This window comes from Corvus moneduloides, chromosome 3 (genome assembly GCF_009650955.1).
Source record: "Corvus moneduloides isolate bCorMon1 chromosome 3, bCorMon1.pri, whole genome shotgun sequence".
In the NCBI taxonomy this organism is placed as follows: domain Eukaryota; kingdom Metazoa; phylum Chordata; class Aves; order Passeriformes; family Corvidae; genus Corvus; species Corvus moneduloides.
In genome coordinates this window covers 80084833-80105808 of record NC_045478.1, presented here as the reverse complement: position 1 = coordinate 80105808, position 20976 = coordinate 80084833, and the positions used below count along the sequence as shown (strand labels likewise).

The 20976-nt window shown below is 41.0% G+C and overlaps 1 protein-coding gene across 2 annotated transcripts in view; it reads right to left on the bottom strand.

Moving 5' to 3' along the window:
* Positions 1–18602, bottom strand: part of THBS2 (thrombospondin 2) — a 32560-nt gene extending 13958 nt beyond the window's left edge. Inside the window, exons 1-14 of one of the 2 annotated variants that reach the window (XM_032102387.1) lie at positions 18340–18602; positions 17136–17210; positions 15665–16221; positions 14079–14163; positions 9938–10131; positions 9008–9148; positions 8664–8760; positions 7772–7942; positions 6768–6944; positions 5854–6027; positions 5284–5411; positions 5026–5178; positions 3757–3975; positions 634–741 (exon numbers count right to left, since the gene is read on the bottom strand). In XM_032102387.1, the coding sequence (XP_031958278.1) occupies positions 634–741; positions 3757–3975; positions 5026–5178; positions 5284–5411; positions 5854–6027; positions 6768–6944; positions 7772–7942; positions 8664–8760; positions 9008–9148; positions 9938–10131; positions 14079–14163; positions 15665–16221; positions 17136–17210; positions 18340–18346 (2286 nt within the window). In that variant the 5' untranslated portion in view covers positions 18347–18602. Of the gene's footprint in view, positions 1–633; positions 742–3756; positions 3976–5025; positions 5179–5283; positions 5412–5853; positions 6028–6767; positions 6945–7771; positions 7943–8663; positions 8761–9007; positions 9149–9937; positions 10132–14078; positions 14164–15664; positions 16222–17135; positions 17211–17845; positions 18091–18339 lie in introns of those variants that run through there. The other variant, XM_032102388.1, reaches the window with a different exon arrangement.
* Between the last annotated feature and the right edge of the window lie 2374 nt (positions 18603–20976).

The window sequence follows — 20976 nt, the reverse complement described above, 5'->3', positions numbered from 1 at the left end:
ACAAAGAGGAAGAGTAAAATTCTAATACCAACTCATCCTAAACATGCTCAGAAAAGCCAGGGTGAAGCACACTCTGAAAGTGCCTCTGTCTTTCTGTTGAATGTACAAGGTAACAGTTTTAGACTGTCTATCTTTTAGGTTCTGCAGGTAAATGAATTTGTCTTCTGGGCAGATCTGAAGGAAAGTATGAACCAGGCTAGGTATTTTCCTCCCATCATTTCCCCTTGATACTGGCTGTGTTTATAGTTGTTTTAGAAACAGGTTACAATTAATGAAAATAACATCATATATGTAACATTTACCAGCTTTTCAAATACCATAGACTTGTCATTCTCCCATTACAATATAAAAAATCCAACACCACTTTCCATTAAACTGTTTTCATGTACATAATTGAACACAAAACTGATACAGAGAACATAGTTCCTGGGGTTCCCCGGGCTGCTTTGCTCTGCACAGTACTACTTTCCTTTGACTGAACACAGCTTTACTCTGCACTACCCATCATTCAGGGAAGGAAGTGCAGAATAACTCAGCTGAAGCTCTGAACGATAAAGTTTACATCTATTGTAATGTTTTTCCTTAAAACCAGATGTTTAGGTCAAGTGTACTGCAGACAGATACACCTCTTACTTTGTCATCTTCAACACCATCATTGTCATCGTCTTCATCACAGGCATCTCCTTTGCCATCTTTATCAAAGTCTTCTTGGCCAGAGTTAGGCAGAAGGGGGCAGTTATCCTGGTCAAAAGAAATAATCAATGCATTATGTTTACATTATGTCAGAGTAACTTGCCCGGGCAGAGGAGTAGATATGGTACACCAGAGAATATAAAATAAGAGCAATCAGCAAAGTACTTTTTAAAGTGCCTGTTTGTTTTCTGCCAAAGATAGTACTCATTTGCTGCTTTCATATTGTAAAGTAAAACACATCTGCAAATAATTCTATTTCCCAGCTGCTATTCAAGTGACTTTTCTAGTAAATTTTAGAGGAAACTATCAGAGAACAAACACACCACACACACAGACATGCATGCTTACATGAACTTTTAATAGACAATTCATGAGATATGTTTGAAGCTTATGTAAAAAATGACCAGGTTTGGTTGCCAGAAAAATAAAGATACAAGCCAAGAGAAGGTCTTCAGAAACAGTTGTTCACATGGAAAGCCACTACACAGCAATGGAAAGTACTGCACATTAATGAAGGGGAACACTATAAGAAAATTTTGAAAAAAGTGTCTTTATACTGTTCTGCAAAACAGTACCTCTGCACTCCCATGTCTTTAAAAATAAAAGACAAATGGATCTCTTTATTTTGCATAACAGCTTTGTAAAGAATGATTATTTTAAATAAGCAATTCTTAAGTTACGCTGAAAAATAAGAAGTAAATTGCTTGCCAAACTTTTAACATGAGTTCTTAAAAATACTAAAACCAGCTAAAATGGATTGCAATTCTACCACTTGCTGTGAATAAATACATCTCTGAAAACACACTCTATTATTCTCATTTTTATTCACATTCCAGATCTACCTCACCCAAAACTGAATCTGTCAATAGAGTCCAGAAATATCTTTTTTGTAACACATACTCTAAAAAAGTAATATTATAGTTACGTTTTCAATCTCAGTGGTTCTAAAAGTACAGACAACTTAAGAAAATTGAAAATTTTGTGATAAGAATCAAACACCCAAAATTTTTACCAAATACCTGCGAAGAGTCTTGACTGTTGACCTCGACATTGGTTACCAGTGATACAAAAAAAATTTTGAAACAATGAAAGAAATTAGTCACAAGAGTAAGTTAATTTTCAATCATTATCAGCTCAAGAAAAGAAGCTTTTAAAAATCAAATTACTCAACTAGGATATTTTGTAAAGAATATAAGGGCCTGAAAATTTGTGGTATATTTAATGGGGTTTTTTTGGTGGGTGGAGGGATCCCCTTAAATGAAGTACTTGTGCCTATTAGATCAACACATTACACAAAACATGAAACAATCTTTAGAAACAAGTTTTTCCTGAATGAGTTCAGCATGCTGTGTTTAATCAAAACTAGTGCTTTGTGTTACATCATGAGTGAACACATTGGAAATTCTGATGACAGGAAGTGAAAGAAGGCTATAAGAACTGCAACAGCTGAGTTGGCTGAATCCACAATGAGCAGACATCAATTACCGTGAGGAAGACCTACATTTGAGGTCCAAATTTCCATCCATATCTGAAACTCTTCAGATAACAGAGCCCAGATTCACACAAGTAACTTATTCCCTCAAACAACCTGATTTCAAACTTTCCTAGCCTCTTGGTCTGTATTTGTTTTAACCACTATAGTAGTGGTTTGCATTTCTTTCCTCATTTTTTTAAGCAGAAGGTTTTGTGCTAGAACTTCAAGAATGTTTATAAGTAGATCACTTTAGCACGGAGAAGAAACAAAAATGTTTCAGGTCTGGGAAAAGAAGCCCTCAAAAACCTCAGAAGAGAAAGCTTGCCCTGAGAGCCATGACTGATCAGCAAAATACTTGAGCATCTGCCTAGTGAACATATACAGGTAATCCAGTGTTGTCAGCGGTCCCATAGGTAGGTGTTTAAAACTGAACACCTGCATATGTCTTCTTCTCAGACAAAACTCCTCCATCCAAGTTGCTTAATTTGCTGTTGCAAACAGTGTATGCCCCTCTGTACTGTGGCTGTCATTCAACCACCAGCAAGGCCACCGCTCAGAACAAAGATCCAGGGAATTGCCTGTCAGGAAGTGCCTTTGTCCCTCAGCTGTTTGGGCCATTGTTAAACTGGTGGACCTGGAACAACTTTCAGCCTGGTTTCATACAGCAGTATAACTGCATCGGGATGAGACCTACAAGGAGGCTCACCATTTTTGAGCAATTCCCACTGGAAGGAGCACCAAACCAGGTCCCAGGGAACATACCATGGTGGACACATCCTACTGAAGCTACATGCCACCATTTTCAGGCTCCCTGATGCTGATTTTCTCATTGGTCTAGTAATCTTTCATTGTTCACTACAACATCCCAGCTGCACAGCAAGACTGGACAAGTCCCAGTTGCCAGGTGTAGAGCCAATGGTTGCAGGCAGGTCACGCTTGGAAGAGTGAGAGCTAGGACTTCACATCTCTGAAGGGTGAGAGAGGCTGAATCTCTCATCCTGTTCCTGTGAGCTTTTGCAATAAGGAGAACCCCTCTAATTATTCACATTCATTCCTCTCTGAGGCTCCTATTGCCAAAAATTATCTCAGGCTCTGAATCCAGTTTTCACAGCATGTGATCTGTTTAACTCTTGAAAGGAAGGAGTAGTTCAAGAGAGCTTTTAGAAGTGTAGCTCTTACATGGCTGTCAGTGTCTTTTTACAAGTCCTGCAGGTAGGATTTCACACTCACCTGGGCCCCCAAATCCCTGTTTGGTTCTCTCTAGCTGTGTGCTTCACACCCATGCTTTAGGTAATTCCTGCTCAGTGTGCTAACTCCATTCACAGGCATCCCAATCATCCAATTCTGCATAGGAAGAAATCCAAAGCAGAGGACTCTGGATTTAATTTTGAGAATCCCTTACAGTATTTTACCAGATTAAGTGAATACACATTCCACAGCATCTCCTAGAAAATGAGCATGCTGTAACAGTCAAAAGCTTACTGAAAGCAACTACCAGCATCAAGAATTAAAAGCGTTACTCACTACTACTTAGGAAAAAGAGAACATTTTGTTAATGCGTGGTATTTTTATCAACCTTTTTCACCCACCTTCACACAGTGGTATGTTGCATTAGCAGCACAGACCAAGTTGTTGTTAGGCCAGCCATCCAAATCTGAATCCTCACCACAGATGCGTCCATCACCAGCATACCCTGTCCTACATTCACATTTGTACATTGGATCACTGAAATGGCCCAGATAGATGCAGTCTGCAGACTTATGGCAGCTGTGTGTCTTGTCCTTGCATGGATTCTCAGGTTCACAGACCTATAAATGATGGAGCATATTCACTGAAACTTGATAATCACAGCCAGCTGTGTGTGCCTCAACTTTATCAAAATCAGACCCGTTATTTAGAAGTCTGAAGACAGGAACTTTGTTTTAATTGTGGTTAGTAAATCATACTGCTCTGTCAGTTCACAATTCCAACAAATATGTACAATGAAAGTAATTAAAAGAAACCACAGGAAAAATTGGACATTATTTAAAAAGTAATTAAAGTGGTTAACAATTTCACCACTGTATCTGCCTTCTTCCAGATGTCATTAAACCCCAGAAACTAACTGCAACAGAAAGTAGATTTTACTGACCTCTTTTCTTTAGTGTTCTGCTTGACAGTATAAAAGGACTACCTTATTTTCTTAAATCAAAGAGACCCTAAGGAATTCTTGTGTTGACCTCATGTAGGTTTTTGTTACCCCTTGCTTATCACTATATTTTTCATTGCCAGTATTTGAGAATCTTACACAGATGGTTTACATGTAGAATTCAAAAGCTGAGCTAACCACAGATTGATTCAACAGCAACAAAGAGAAGGCATCCCATGACTTCCGCTTTAACATTTTTGTCTTGTCTAGAAAACTGTAGTCTTCAATCTCACTTCCACTTCCTGCTGTCCTTCACTGCTGATAAATTTTGGCCCAATGGAATTTAGGGACTGAGAACTTCAGATGTGTCTGATAACACTGACATTAACAGCGTTATATTTATGAAAAAAACAATCCTAATTCTTCAGTTTCCACTCTCCAGAATAGGTATGTAAACCTTGGAGAAAGGAGTGCAAAGCAGGGAAATGTTTGCTCCTGGAATTTTAGGCTCATTTGGTACAACTGTGCAGATGCCTAAAGAAAATCAAACCCTTAAAAAAGCCAATCCCAAATTCAGTGTTTTGTTACTCAAAACAAAAATACTCTGGAACACCAGTTATTTATTTCAGGCCATTTTTGTTTGATATCCAAGTTTATCACACGCCATCATTAAAAGATATTTCGAATGAGAATTACTCAAAGCCATCAAATTCCCTTCAACTTCACTTACTTGCTTCTCTGTCTTGGCAACTTCCAGCCCTACTCCATAGGGCTGACTTCCTTTATAGCGTGGAGGACACGGCAAGCAGTGGAAACCCGGGTTTGTGTTCACACAGCGATGGACCTGATTCACTTTAAAGCAAACATCTGACACAGCTATACACTGCAGGTAAAGAAAGAAAGAAGGAAAAAATTAGATGGCTGTGTAATTCCCAAATATTAATTTTTCATGGTGATTGCCTGGTGTTAATGGAAACAAAGTCAATACCTCATCAAGATCCTCACAGACGGTACCATTGCCAAGGTATCCTGCTGGGCATGCCCCACATGACCAAGACCCATCTGGATAACTGTTGCATTCTGCTCCAGGAAAGCAAGGATTTGACAAACACCCATCTGGCAAATACAAACAAAACTGTAAATTAAGTAAGGAGGATAAAAGGCATGTAAAACTTCATTTAAGAAACAGGTATTCTCTGATCATTAGCTTAAACCACACTTGATGCAACAGATTCTTATAAAACCCCTAAAATTAGAGTTATTAAGTGCACTTAAGACTAAGTACTATTGATTTAATATGAAAAGATTATGGATTGCTACATCTGCTTGAATACATTACATCATGTTGAATCCCTATTTAAGAAAGGTATACTTGTTCAAGAAGTCATTATTGAGAATATATATAAAATCCCACAAAACAGTACTCAAAATAGTTAAATGTCCTCTCCAGAAACAAAGGTATAGTTAGCAGACTCCTGTAGTGTCACTTCATAAATTACCCATTAAAAAGATAACAGCAACAATAATTGCTCAGACTGAATAAAGAATGAATACCAACCAATTGGGCAATCCTTCTTATTGCACATATCATGCTGCTTGGTATCTCCCACGCATGGCTTTCCTCCATACTGTGGCTCTGGACTGTTACAGAGGCGAGACCGCTCACGAATTCCTCCTCCACAGGTAACAGTGCAGGCAGACCACGGAGACCAAGGACCCCACTGGCCGTTCACTAAGATATGCAGAAAAGAAGAGCATCACAGGCAATAAAGTGGGGACATCTGGTGCCAATGACAACAACCCTTCATCAGATCCCTGGCTAGAGACAGTTTCTCGCTACGTACATAGAAAGATGTTGGCAGATGTTTGCACTGAGATAGCAGTATTTCAGAAACAAACAAATGAAAAATACCCAACTGCTTCATAGGCATTTTTTGGCCAATAATTCAAAACAGCATGCCATGCCAACTGGATATGCAAAGAGAAAAAAGGGAGGAAAAATTATATGAAAGGGAAGTGAAAGTGTGTGGAATTAAAGGTCTCTAAAAATGGCTTAAAAATGTAGATGAATAAGAAAGAATTATAATAAAAATTGTGTTGAATGTATAAAAAATGCATGCACAATTTCAAAGAAATCTGACTATTGGGGGATTCTATGTCTATTCTGAACAAGTACAGAGACAGCTTCCTTTTAGAAAGGAAGTGTTTATTTTTGATATGCAGAGATATATCACTAAAATGGAAATTTCTCTAACTCTTAATATTTAAAGCCAAATTATAACTTGGAAGGTTTACAGAACCTCTGACTGCATTGTTGTCCTCATTTTCAAAGCATCCTTGTGTGTTATTTCACTCGCAAGATAGAATTATATTTTCCGTCATAGAAATTCACTGTCATTTAGATCTGAATAAAGAGAAGGAATTCAGCTGGAATATTATTGTGTTACTTTTGATTCAAGACCACAGACATACCTGGACATGGAGCCTTCTCACACTTCTCCGTTTCACGCCCATTTCCCACACAGTTTTTCCCACCCATCTGGGGAATAGGAGAATTGCAGAGGCGGATGCGGGTGATATTTCCTACACCACAGGTTACTGAACAGGAAGACCAGGGAGACCAATGACTCCAGCCACCATCTTGACGTACTGCCAAAGAAAAGAGCAAAACTCAAGCAAACAGCCCACCTTGAGCACTAATACAAACTCACTTGAGAAGTTAGCCTTCTAATGAGCCTCTCACCACATCTGATGAATGTCCCATCTCTTTCCCACCATTTCACTTACAAAGCCCAGCATGCCAGCTCAGGTACTCAAGAACAGCTTTCTCAGGAATTTCAGTAACCAGTGTATTACTAACAATTATTTTATACATTTTACTTAAAAATAAACTTTTCCAGTGAAACAAACACTTGTTCAAAATGCACATTTGGACATCTAGCAGTCTCAGCTGCTAGATACTGCCTTACATACTATATTAGCCCGGATATCGCAGGTACCTGCAATAGTATTAATTACACTTCTGGAATAGCATCCTTTTAAGTGCCTTAAATATAAAAGCAGTTTGATATTTTGCAAAAAATCTTCCATGATTATTGTATTCCTAAACACAACTAAGTTAATGGAATGGTCCAACAATCAATGAATGGCAGATGTAAACACAGCCCCGTATATCATCGTTACGAACTGAGGGTCGTCTCCAAACTGAGTTCAAACAAAAGACTCCAGTTCATAATGTTAAAAAAGGATCACTCATCATCTTTTTTTTTAACATAGCTGAGCCCAAAATGTACATACCTATTAAATTGTCAGGAAAGGGAGGAATATTCGAAAGGGGAAAAATGACAACGAATCTAATGACAGCTACTTTAATTGTGCATATAGGATTTCTCAAGTACATACTATCCTGACTTAGCTTGGTTTTGCTTTGAGATGTCCAACGAAGCTTTTAAAAAAGAAGAAATTTTATTACTTACTGCGATGGTCACATTTCTTAAAGCTGCACATCCTTGTTTGGATGTGTGGGCCTGTGCAAGCACTCCTGGTGACATCACACGACCTTCCTCGCATCTGAGTCCCAGAGCCACAGGTAACTGAGCACTTTGTCCAGTCTGACCATGGTGACCAGCCCTCCTCACTGTCATCAGCTGCGGAGCAAAAGGCAAGAAAAAGTGCTTAGTTTTCAAAGTTGCTCTATTATCCTATTTAGAAGATACTCACTTCTTTTTCTCTGTAGAATATGTACTTTAACATTTAGATCTCTCCTAATTTTGCTTTCCCAAGCTGCTGCTGAAGTAAGGGAATTATGGTGTAATATAATGAGAGGTTAGTTCAGGTAAGAATCCTGGATCTTCATGAACTTGTGTGCAGTGCGTTTGCATGAAGCACTGATCTTTGGAGGAAGAACATCTTATCTCTAGAATGGACCAAGCCCAAAACTGAGTCCAAATGGCCCTTGCCTTCAGAACATAGGTCAGTATGATGAGATGTGGCCCCACCTTTAAAAGCTACATAATGGTGAACATGATCAAGAGCACATTGTAAGAATATGCCCTATGCTTTGAATGGGCAAAAAAACGTGAAACATGACTGGCGCGAAGCATGCTTTCAACAGTTTATGCCCAAGGTAGCTAGGCAGGTTATCATGTTAATTCTAAGCAACCAATATAATAAATGAGGACAGACCAAGTCCTTCAGGGGGTAACTTCAGGCACCCAAGTTACTTCATATGATCTTTGTACACATAAAAGTTTTATATTTGATCTTACCCGCCTTGACATCTTGCTTGTTTTGAGCTTTCAAAAACACTAGTAGTGATTTTAAATAATGCCAAAGACTATCTGTCTTTCTCCTCAGCTAAATACTCACAGTGAGAGCATACTGGACAGCATTCACCTTCAACAAAAGCTGGATCAGCACAGGAGACTGCTGGGCAGGTGATCTGATTGCACACAATTTTGGAATCCTAAAGGCAAAGAAATCAACTTACTGATTTATGCTCACAGACAGAGGTAAATGAAGGTGGGCATCTGGAGAAGTTTCATGTGTGGAAATGTTTTGATTTGATCTAACTACCCTGGACATGGGGACTACTTTTTATAAATGTCATGAAGTTCGGCCAAACTCTAAGTAAATACGACCTGACCTGGACAGATGAGCTGGATTAAACCCACTGTCCATTTCTGCAGAGAAGAAGGTTTCCAAAACCTTACCTGGCAAACGCACTTGGTGCAGCTATCTACAATCCAGCTTTCATTATCTGCGAATACACGGCCATCCTGCCAGCAAACTGGTTGGCTCTTCAGTGTTTTGTTAGGCCCAATCAGTTCCCACATAATTTGGTTCTCTTCAGACTAGAAGACAGAGTTAATGAAAACAAGTTGTGTATTTCATAAGCAAACTGTTTTAAATAGACAAAACTGAGACACCACTGGACTTAATTCTTCCATTAAAAAAAGTATTTTTACATATTTATGTAGATAAGGAAGATGATCTCAAGTATTGTAGTCCTGCATAGCAATTCTTCTAGCAATGGTAAAAAACAGTCACACGATACTAAGGGAAATCTCTTCTTAGTCGTTTTGCTTTCCTCTAGTACAGCTCATCTTTAGATGAGAAGATTTTAATCCTGAGACATATGGCATAGCAATAAAATTCCTTCTGAAATAATTAGCTGATTCAGAATAAGAAGAGGGGCAGACTTCAGCAAAACATCACCATCATACTTCAACTATGAAAATCCCATACATTTACTTACAGTTTAGGTACCCCATGTAGCCACTTACTGATGCATTCATAAATGTTGCAAACATGGTAACAAGGCTTTAACAGTATGCAGGCAAGGTTGGGATTGATAGCTTTCAATTTCCAAACCTTTAGGAGGATTTCCCCTGTGTATGAGTGCATGTTTGTGTGCTCTTTTAAACCCAGTCTGTGAAAACCAAGTCTTGATGAAAGTGTTATACTCGAGAAATACCAAACTAGTCACAATGAAAAGAGGACATCTTTACATTATGTAGATATACTAACAAGTGTTCATATGTAATACAGAAATCTCTATTAACTGCCCGGGCACAAAATAAGTAAGGAAAGAGCACTGCACAGCAGACCTCTGTCAGTTCTCCAGATTTACAGGTACCTACCACTTTTTGGAGGTTATCAGCCAAGTTGTTCACCACGATGCGCAGGCCGGTGAGCTCTGTGAACATTGATCCCAGCTCTTCACAGGAGCGGTCACAGAATTCGGCCTTCTCCGGTTTCTCACCCACATACTCGGTTGTGACAGCAGGGCTCAAATGAAGGATCTCAGTGCTCTCATTGATGGTGTTCACTTCAGCTGGTAGCAAGAGAATGAAAGAGAAGAGAAGCATATACAAAGCTCTTCCACAGATTACAGATTCCTGCTGAAATCACAGATTGGCACCCATGGGTAGGGTTTAAACACATCTATTTTGGCACAGCTTCATGCTTATTAAACCCATGAATAAAAGAGGAGTTAGATGTCAGCTGGTTCCAATTATAGGCTTTCCCTTTTCAAAATTAAGAGCCAAGCTGTGTCTCACATGGCCCTCACTTTAAAATTGTTGGCACTGCAACACATTCATTTATGAAGAAGGCTAACAAAAGAACACAGTATCAAAAAAGCAAACCCATTTAGCCACTCAGACATAAAAGGATTCAGATTTGTTCATGACCTATCAAACTTTCTCAAGGCAGGGAAAAAGGCAGGAGAAAGAGTCTCCTTGCAGAAAGTTGTTGTCCTTGTTCCGTCCATAAATTCCATGGTTGGATCAAATTTGGACCATTATGCAATGTATACCAAACTTTGGGCTGCTCTATATTGCACTGCCCAGTGTTAAGCTAAGAGGAGCTGTTATAACAGTAGTTTCATTCTGAAGTGAAATGGAGGTCAAGCTAAGATCAGACTGATTATTTGATTTGTCATTTCAAACCCTCCTCCAAAAGGCAGATTGTAACTAAAACAGAACTTTGCATGCATTCGACAGGGAGAACTGGACATGTTCTAATATAATTTTAAAACACATCCCTATCTACAGCACATTCCTGAAAAATAACATAAAGAAAGCTTGATTTGTAATTAATAAGAAAAAAGCACATAGAAAACTACATAAAACAGTCTACGTTCTGTTAAGCATTTAAATGTCTATCAGGTAAATGTCTTATGGATTCCATGGAAGCTTTCTCTAAGGACTCCATGATACACTCAAATTTGGTATCAGCTGTACAGAAGTCCACACTACCCTATCTCTCAACAAAGACTTATTTACCAGATTTAGTGACGTTGGAATAGCTCAAGGTTACCAAAGAGAAAAGACAAGCAAAGGATACAGCAATTTAAAAAGAAGAAATCAGCACAGGAACATGTGCCATAAAACATATGCTTCAAAACCCCAACACCATTCAGTGTTGACAAATCACCAAAGGTGGCCAAGCTTCAGAGATGTTAAGGGCTTGATTTGGTGCTTTACCATACAATGTAAAGTGTTATATTTAAACAAAGAAGTACATGAAAACAGGAGCAAAGTATTCTTCATTCATTTGGAAGGCTAAAAATAAAAGAACAAATAACCAACCCACAATATGACATTAAGTGATTACTTCTCAACCAAACTTAAAATTATTGGCTTGATGTGCTTTTAAATTAGCTATGAAACATCTGCACCTAGCCAAGGTCTACAAAAAATTATTCACAGTTTTCCAAAGTTGAAGCAATTGTCCAGCCTCTTTTACAGGATGGAAGAAAACCACATAGCAGCTCAGAACTCTCTGTGTCATAACAGTTTATTTCAGCTGGTTTTTGATTCCCTGGAAAGAATGCAATTTTCCTACCACATTGAAACATTAGATTTCTCAGATCCCCCCATAGCACTTCTCAGATCATTAATTTCATATTTTTCAAGCCAACATGGAGTGTGCCTTGACCAGAACATTCTGAGGACATTAATAAAATTGCAATCTCAGCAGGAAACATAAACCAAAACTATGTTAGAAGAACTAAATCCTCACTTCCTACTGGTACTTGGCAATGACTGAAAGAAGATGCCTGGGGATCACTGGGAAATCAGTTCTCTGTTGCTGACTTCCTGCTAATTTCCTAAGGACCACATGATTATCTTTAAAATGAGAAACCAGAAGAGTAAAATGTGCATCCTCTCACATATGCAAATGTCATTCTGTTGATATAACTCAAGAAGGGATTTTATTGATGTGCCTATTTAGGTGTGGTTTTGTTATCTTTCCTATCCAGTGCAGTGTATAAATCCTGCCTAAAGGATTTGCAGCCACTATGCCACAGGCATACTTTTCTACCCTTAACCAAACAGCATTCCCAAGCCACCATTTCACCGTATGTCACATTCCCATATTAGGCTTAAAGATACATTGGGAAAACACAGTCCTGTCTCTTGTTGTGTCCTCAGGGCTGAGGGACCTTCATTTGTAACATCTGCCTTGCTGTTATGGAACATTAACACAAAAATATGTCATCTTAATGCCTGTACTTCAGCTCAACAAGTGAGCCACCAAAGTGGGAAAATATGTATCTTGTGGTCAGTAACTTCACTCATGGCTTTTCAACTGTGGTAATTGACCTTAGCAGCGTCCCCCCAAATTTCAGTACTGGGCCCAGTATTGTTTAAACCATGCATCAATGACTTGGATGAAGGGACAGATGCCTCCTCAGCAAGCTCACTGATGACACAAAGCTGGGAGGAGCGACCACTAGCCCAGAGGGCTGTACAGACCTCCATAAAGATCTTGACAGGCTGGAGAGATGGGCAGAAAAGAACCATTCTGCCCCTCTCCTCATCCTCAGCCACATTTGAAGTGCTGTGTCTAATTCTGGGCTCCTCACTACAAGAAAGATATGGAGCTCCTGGATTGAGTCCAGCCAAGGACTACAAAGGTAATTAAAGGATTGGAGCCTCCCTCTTTTGAGGAAAGGCTGAAGGAGCTGGGCATATTCAGCCTCAAGGAGAGACAACTGAGAGGGGACCTCATCAATGTGTATAAATATCTAAAGAGAGGGTGCCAAGAGGATGGAGCCAGGCTCTGTTCAGTGGTGCCAAGCAATAGCACAAGAAGCAACGGGCAGATACTGATACACAGGAAGTTCCACCTGAACATGAGGAACTTCTTTACTGTGTGGGTGACTAAGCACTGGAACAGTTGCCCAGAGAGGTTGTGGAGTCTCCCTCACTGGAGATATTCAAGAACCATCCAGATATAATCCTGTGAAATGTGATCTAGGATGACCCTGCCTGAGCAGAGAGGTTACACCAATGACGCCCTGTGGTCCTTTTCAACCTGACCCATTCTGTGAGTATGTAATTAAGCTGGATAGGCAATGTCAGAATCAGACATGCACATAACAAACCTCTTAAATAATTTTGATGGCCTTACTGTGCTATTTATTCCCTTCTGTTCCTGCACAAGAAATTTCCATCTTGTAGCGTTCTCTTCGTGTTGCAAAGTAAAAGTAAAAATACTGTGAATTGAATTATTTGCTAAATAATTCTTTACTGAGAATTATTGTCAGCTACAAGCACTGGGAAGTAAAACAGTCAGCACCTCCTATGAGCTTGAGTACAAAACCTTAGGACACATTTGACAAATAATTCTAATTCTTTTATGAGGAATCCACTACACGCCTACACACAGAGTGCTCCCCTCCTGGCGGGGTAAGCATGAACTGGACTAACAAGAACACGTCAGCCCATAACATACATGCCTTCCCTACCTCTTCCTTTGATTTCTTATTTTCCTGAGGATGTTTTCATTAACAATATTTCGGGATTCAAACCCAAAGCCTCTTTCAGCCAATGAATTCAGTGTCTTTAAGAATGGCAGACTAGTTTGTGGGCCCATTGACAGTCAGAAGCAGAATTCAGAACCATTACCCATCTCGTGCTCAAAGAATTACAGAAAACTCATGTAAGAAAATATATATTTTCATACATATGCATTTTTCCTTCCATTTCTACTAATTTCCTGCTCAACATTTTTTTTTCCCAACTTAGAGACTCAGAGTTATGGACCTAAGCAACCAAACTAAAATAATAGACTGGAGAGTAGAAATGACATCATATAAACATATAAGTTCCCATTACCACCAAAAATTAACTCATTCTACTGTTCATTTCAAAGGGATCTGTTGCATAGTTTTAGGACGATAAGTCACTGCTGACATTTCTAGCTCTCACATTATTAAATATTTCACAGTATTAATATTGAACAGTGTTAACAAGACAACAAAAGCCTTACTTGACTGGCTTCTCTGGCATCCTTTCTTACGCAGAACATCCTCTATTGAAGTACCAAAGATTAATTGAATATTTTGCAAAAGACCCTGTAATGATAATTTTAAATAGCAATTAAAAACAGTAAGATCAATTTTTGAGTAACTAATAACTTTCCTGTTTCAATCCCATGCTACTGACTAGATTCAGACATAAGCAGATATATAAAAAACAATCTACAAGGCATTAAACCTGAGACACAGAAACAGAAGTGGTTATAGCTTTGTTATATACAATTTCAGTGCTATAAGCCACAAAGCTAGGTATGTTCTGAAACATGTCACATTAAAAGATATTAATCCACTAAGAGCTCAAATCTCCATTTCCATAGTGAATTTTAGATTGTAGTTCTACAAGACACTTGTCATACGGTCAAAGCCAACTTTCCTGCACCATCACACTTCCATCCTTAGCCAGTTATTCCCATGCACCATAGTTCACTGCTTTCTCAGTTGTGCTGATGCTACCCTGAGACAACACTCTAAAACCAGACACGTATCTATTTCACTTGGGGAAAAAAATCCTCAAAGAAGAAAAAAAGTAATTAAAAACCAGATTATTTCAGTGAGCCACTTAACAGTACATCTTCAGAAACAGTTGTATGAGCACTACTGATGGAGTGAGTTAGTCATGGAGGCAGGAATGGAGAGGCTGTGGGCAAGAACTTCTGACGTCCCTGCCAAAACTGGTCATCCCTCCAGCATGTCAGGCTCTGCCTGAAAACAAGATGGCACAACATGATGAGAAAAAAATGGCTTTTTGAAATTTTTGGAGCCATGAGCTCCAGTTTGATATCAGCTGTGAGAGAAAAGAAGCCATCCTTAAAGCTGTTGGGCCAGATCATATCACTGTATGATATGAGGCAGAAGGTTGTTTTCATTTGATAGGAAAATCAGAAAGCTTATAAGTACTTCATCTCAAATGTTTTTCACAAAAAGAAAAAGAATCTCATTTACAGTGCTGATCAAAACTCTTTATTCTATTTATTTTTTCAACATTTTCCTCTTTTTTTGATTTAAATTGAAAAGAAATGTTCAAAATGGCAAACCAGGATGTTCTGTTACAGGATGGAACAATACCACATGCTTCAGCTCCATTAAAAATTCTTTTTTTCCTTCTTCTTTCAAATAAAAAGCAAAAATATTGACATGTTCTCATTATTTGAATAGATATATTTCAATGGAAAACCAGTTCTTCAAGAAATTTGCAAAGAATTCTACAAATCACCACAAAAATCCAACATCTCTAGAAGACTTACATCTGGAAAAGAAAAGGGATGTATAGGAAAGCCCAAAAATTGGTTTTTCACACTTTTCCTGGATTTAGACTTTGGTTTGCCAGGCCTTTGCTTTCAGGAACCCCAAAATGACACAACACAGATCCAGCAATTAATAAAAACACACTCTGAAGAAAGTCTGCTTGGGAACACCTGTGACCCCATCAAATCCAAGAGGCATTGGGAGAACAAAACTGCACCTACTGCATCTTCCCAAACTACTTGCAGTTACCTTCTTACCACACCAGAGACCCCAGCTTCTCCACGTCACCTACCCTGAAATGATTCTCCCGAGTGGAACCCTTCGCCAAGTACAGCCTGCTGCTCTCTGCTTTCAGCTGCTCATAGAAAGGCTCCTCCAGGATGAAGCTGTCAATAAGGTCACAGCCAACGTAGAGGTTGTAGTTCTCCCCTGTTATCTGCACGGTGAGGTTCTTCCACTGTGAGTCAGCAAGGTCCACGTCTTCCAGGGAAATCACATTCTGGAAGCCATCCACCCAATAGATAAGGTCCAGGGTGTTGGCCCGGCCATTGGAAATGATCTCAAACTGCCTCTCACTGATGCCGGGACCCTCTAAAGCAAGGATAGTGCCTCTAGATTGCCTGTCCTGCCTCAGAGTGGCTGAAAGGATAAAGCCCTCATTCTGCCGTATTAGTTTTATGATCTTTTTTAATTTCTCCGGTTTACATGGAGGTATATGGTCAAACCGAATGAAACGATATGCTGGCATAGTGGGGTCTGGGCCCCGGAACACCTTTGCTCCAATTGTCTTTCGGTTTATGCTACTGACTTGAAGTAAATCGAAGGTAGTCTCCTCTTCCTTGTCACCATCTGAAAAAGTTAACAGTGTGTGACAATGCATCTACAGAAAGTCTTACAAGAAACAGCTCTGTACACTATAATTAGTAACCGCAATTATATGACAGACATTAAGGACCAGCAGAGTAAACCCAGTACTTTCCCACTTCCACAAATGGAACTGTTCCTGCTAGCAGGCAAGTGAATCATATTTACTACCCAACATTTTCATTTCCATGACAATTCTCTTCTTCTATGTGTACAAATACTTTTGATTATATATTTATATGTATGGCTTCATATTTTCTAGCACTATACAGTAGGTACTTGTATATATATATGCTATATGCCACATATATGCCTACACATGGATGCCTGTAGCAATTTATCCATTAAATATTTTAATTTATATGAATGGATAAGGAATTTGAGGCAATTCCTATCTTTTGATTACCAGATAATGGAAATCAAATTATGAGGATCCGTGTGCCTACATGATGACCGCAAAAAAGAGATTTGCTTTTTAAAGACTTCAACCAATAGGTGAGGTGTAAATGAGGATCTGGCATTGTGCCAATTTGTATTCTACTTATATCTCATCTGTAGATGTCTATTTCTCCACCTCTATCTTTTTAAAATATTCATCCCACACAGTGATTCTGTCTATGCTACTTTCACCATACATTTCCACCACATAGAAAAGTATATCAATTATTTCTGGGATTATACACATATTAATCAAAAATTTCTAAAAAAAGTAATTTTGAGATATATTGAGAAATCTTCATTCAGCATTGGCAAGGTATATCTACCACAAATATCCCAGGCACTTCTAAAAAATTCCTTTCTTATTACTTTTCCCACTGTAGTTCAGGTAAGCCAACATTTACAACGACTTTTAACTTTGGGAGTTACTCTGTATCCAGTTAAGAAGTGTTTGAACTTACCCTGAGCATTTGAGGAAACCCACAGGGTTATCAAGACAGCAAGCCACAACAACCCTCTCCTCTTCAGCATAACTCCTATGAATAAATCAAAAAGTAGTAAGTATTGAGGAAATAATATTTATCAACTATAAATAGTGCAATTTTCCTCATGAAATGCCATAAACAGCAACTATACATATAAAATCAGAATTTTTATTTTGACTGATTCTTGTAATATTTATTCTGGGTCTATTCTTGATGGCAGAAGTAAAATGTTACATCAGATGAAGGGAAGAGAAATTATAAAAGTTAAAGATCCTTTTAATGGAAATGTCCTTAATAAAAAAAAAAAAAAAAAAAGGAAAGTCATACAGAAAACATATAAATTCTTATTTTCTCCATTACATTTCAGTAGCTGGCATAGAAAGCATATGACACTACAGGAGATACAGCTTATTGCTAGCACATCTTTACTTTGGAGCACAATATTTAGCCACAAATCCTTGTAGGATAATGAGATCTAAACTAGATGATGGTTCTGAGTAATAGGGGTACTTGTCAGTACCTTTTTTAGCACCATGATACAAACTCCTCTCTCTTCCATACATATACAATCCTCTGTACCCAACCATAGCTAGATAAAGTGACTCTTAACGTGATGCTGGGTTTGCCCTGTAGCACTGTGCAGTTATAAACCACGTAATTGCATCTCCATATGTGTCTCAACTCACAATGAATGGAGCAGAAGCATTCCCCGGAATGTGTAGAAATCCAGTTCTCTGGGTTCAGCCAAATAGCTTCAGCACTGCCAACTCCACACATTTTTGCAAGGACGCAGGGATGCCGCCAGCGCTTTCTGTCTACATTTTCTTTGTCCTACGGGAACTCCTATTACCTGGCATCCCCAGGGTACCACCGCTACAGCCAACTACCGGCAGCGGCCAGGATGCCTCTCTCGCCTCTCGAACTCAGCGGTTCCCGGCGGAACAGACCGTGCCCGGACGGCGGGCGCGGCGGCGGCAGGGCTGCTGCGGGCAGGTGCCGCACACCCGCCTGTCCCGCGGCTGCTCCCCTCACCTCGCACCCCGAGTCCCCGCGGGGTCGGCAGCGGGGCGGCTGCCCACAGCGAGTTCCGAGAGGCCGGCGGGGGAGCGGGCTGACAGCCTCCTCCGCCCCCCGAGGGGGCTTCGCGGCGGGCACGGCACCTCCCCGCCTTGCGCCTCACCTGGCATCGGGGAGCCGACGGTGCGCTGGGGCTCTGCGGGGAGAGGTCGGTCGGGAGTGGAGCGCGATGCGATGCGATGCGATGCGATGCGATGCGATGCGATGCGATGCGATGCGATGCGATGCGATGCGATGCGATGCGATGCGATGCGATGCGATGCGATGCTGCCGCCGCTGTCGACACCGTCACAAGTCCCTCCTCGGCCCCGCGCCCCGCGCCGACGCCTTTATGGGCTGCGGGCCGGGCCCCGCTGTCAATCAGCGGCGCCGGGGCGCGCCCCCGGCTCGCCCCTCCGCGGCGGTGACATAACCCCCCGCCGCCCCCTCCCCACCTCGCCTACCTGCGGGGCCATCGCGGGCCCGGGCCCGCCCCTGGCGGGCGGTGCAGGGGCGGTGCGGGAGGCGGGCAGGGCGGCAGCGGCCTCCCCCCGGGGAGCGGAGCGGCGCGGAGGGGCGGGAGGGGAGCCTGCCGTCGGTGTGGCGGGGGCCGAGCGCGGCAGAGCCCCCGGGAGGCGGCGCCAGGCCCCGCAGCGGGGACAGGGGCGCGGCCGGGCCCCGCCGTCGGGGCGTCCCGAGCCCGGTTCCCGCGAGCGAGAAGCGTATCCTCGGCCCCTTCGGCCGGCCCGGCTCCCCCGGCAGCACTTGTAGCCAGAGAGCTCGGTGCTCCTGCCGCCACCGCGGCAAAAACCGGCCTTCTCAAGGGCTCAGTTCTATCATTTTTATCCTTTTTTATTTTTAAATTGTACAACAGACCAAACCCGAGACTTGCCCCGGTCACGTTCCTTGGTCAGCTGGCAAAGTGCTCATTGCAGGGCAGTCAGCAGCTTCTCAAGTGAGCCCAACACCTCGGTCCCGCTTTTCTGCGCGAGAAGCACCATCCCCTTTCACTCCATGGAAGGCGTTGAGGGCTTACTGAGGTGTGCACCTCATGGAGGAGCCTTGTCTCGGGGCGCGTGAAAGCGGCACACAAGAAACTTCACTCTTAGGCTGATCCTTGTTACGTTAGGAGGACTGGGAAGTATCTCCACAAGCAAGGACTCCAGTCACAACCATTGAATTTTAAAGGTCAACATGCTGACGAGCAGCCAGCACAGCTTCCAGCATTATGTTCCACAGAGAGCAGTAGGATGGATCCCTGTAGTAGGTCTACACACAGAACCTGCTGTGACATGCAGATGCATTTCAGAAGTCAAAGGAGAAGACCATGATCCAAGCTGCTGAGTCCTAAATTGGGGTTGCAGAATATCTGTGAAAGAATCCTGCAGCTAATGCGAAGAAGCACGGATTTGTCTCAGTTGCCCGCAGAATCCAAGAAATGTAGCCTTGTCAAATATATAGGTAGACAAACTTCACAAATCTTAACACAAAATAAAAGTGAAAATCTCCCTCCCCCCCCCAAAAAAATTTTAAAAAGCGCTGGAAGTCATTAACTTTGCCCATCACAATTTGAAATTCCAGTAGAAAAAGGTGTTGATGTTTCAGAACTTAGAAGACTTCAAAAAGCTCAATCTATCACTACAGCACAAAATGCCAATGCAAGCACTGCTCCCTTTCCTTTTGCCATGGAAGCTCCTTCCAACTTGGCTGGCCTTGGCCTTGCAGGGTAGCAGGAGCCAAGGAGCTTTCCCCTTTCTCACAGGGTCCAGGGGACCGAGCCAAGCTAGGAGGGAGAGGGCTTTTTTGTCTTCCTAAGACATTTGGTTTTCAGTTTTGCAAAACCTCAAGAATTTTTAAAAAATGGCTAATGATGTTCATAAAACCTCGAATTCTACTGGGTTTACTCATTCCCCCTGCTATATTAAGACTTAGTCTTTATATCTGTATATGTAGCTGTATGGTGTGTTTTCCACAAGACTGAACTGTACTGGGATAACTCTCATCAGGAACCTGCTCTAGGATTACTGTTGGAGAAGAGAATGCAGCAAAGTGTTTAAGAGACCAAGAAAGTATCTTTGAGATAGTTTTGTGAACTATTTGTACATTTATATTGAAAGCCTTTTTACAAGAGAAATTTTTAGTCAATAAAAGGACAATAAAGAGGCAAATTTTATTGTGACAGCTTTTAGCCGTCTGCCTCCTAACAAATCCTTCCTTTCCATCTCTGTGAGTTACAGGAATGAAGGATCGATAGCATATTTTTTTGAGCTGAGTGGTTTATATATAGGATGATGACCTTTGAGAAGACGGTTTGACTGCATTCTTTCCACAACCATGAAAATGCTCACTGGTCACTTTCCCCTGGCCACCTTGGAAGAAGTAAACATCTTCTTCCAAGATTCCTGGTGGAAAGGCTCAAAGAAACAAATACGCACTCTGGTTTCTGCAGCGAGCCAATGTACACATGCAAACGCTGAAATAATGTTCGCGTGTCTCAATTTACCTGCTTTTTCAGTGCAAAGGGAAAGTGAACAATGGTAATTAGAGAGATTATAAAGCCAGATTTGCTAACATATAGAAACACAACTGAGGTAACAGTAGATCTTATACTGATGGTTTTTTGTAGCGTTTTACGTTTCATTGCATTTTGCTTCAGACCAGCACATCTGACATGAGCACAGGTCCTTAACTTCTCATTTCTGTATGCACGTCCCTTTGCCTTTTTCAGTCTACTGTTTTCCTTCTGTACGAGCCCTAGGGA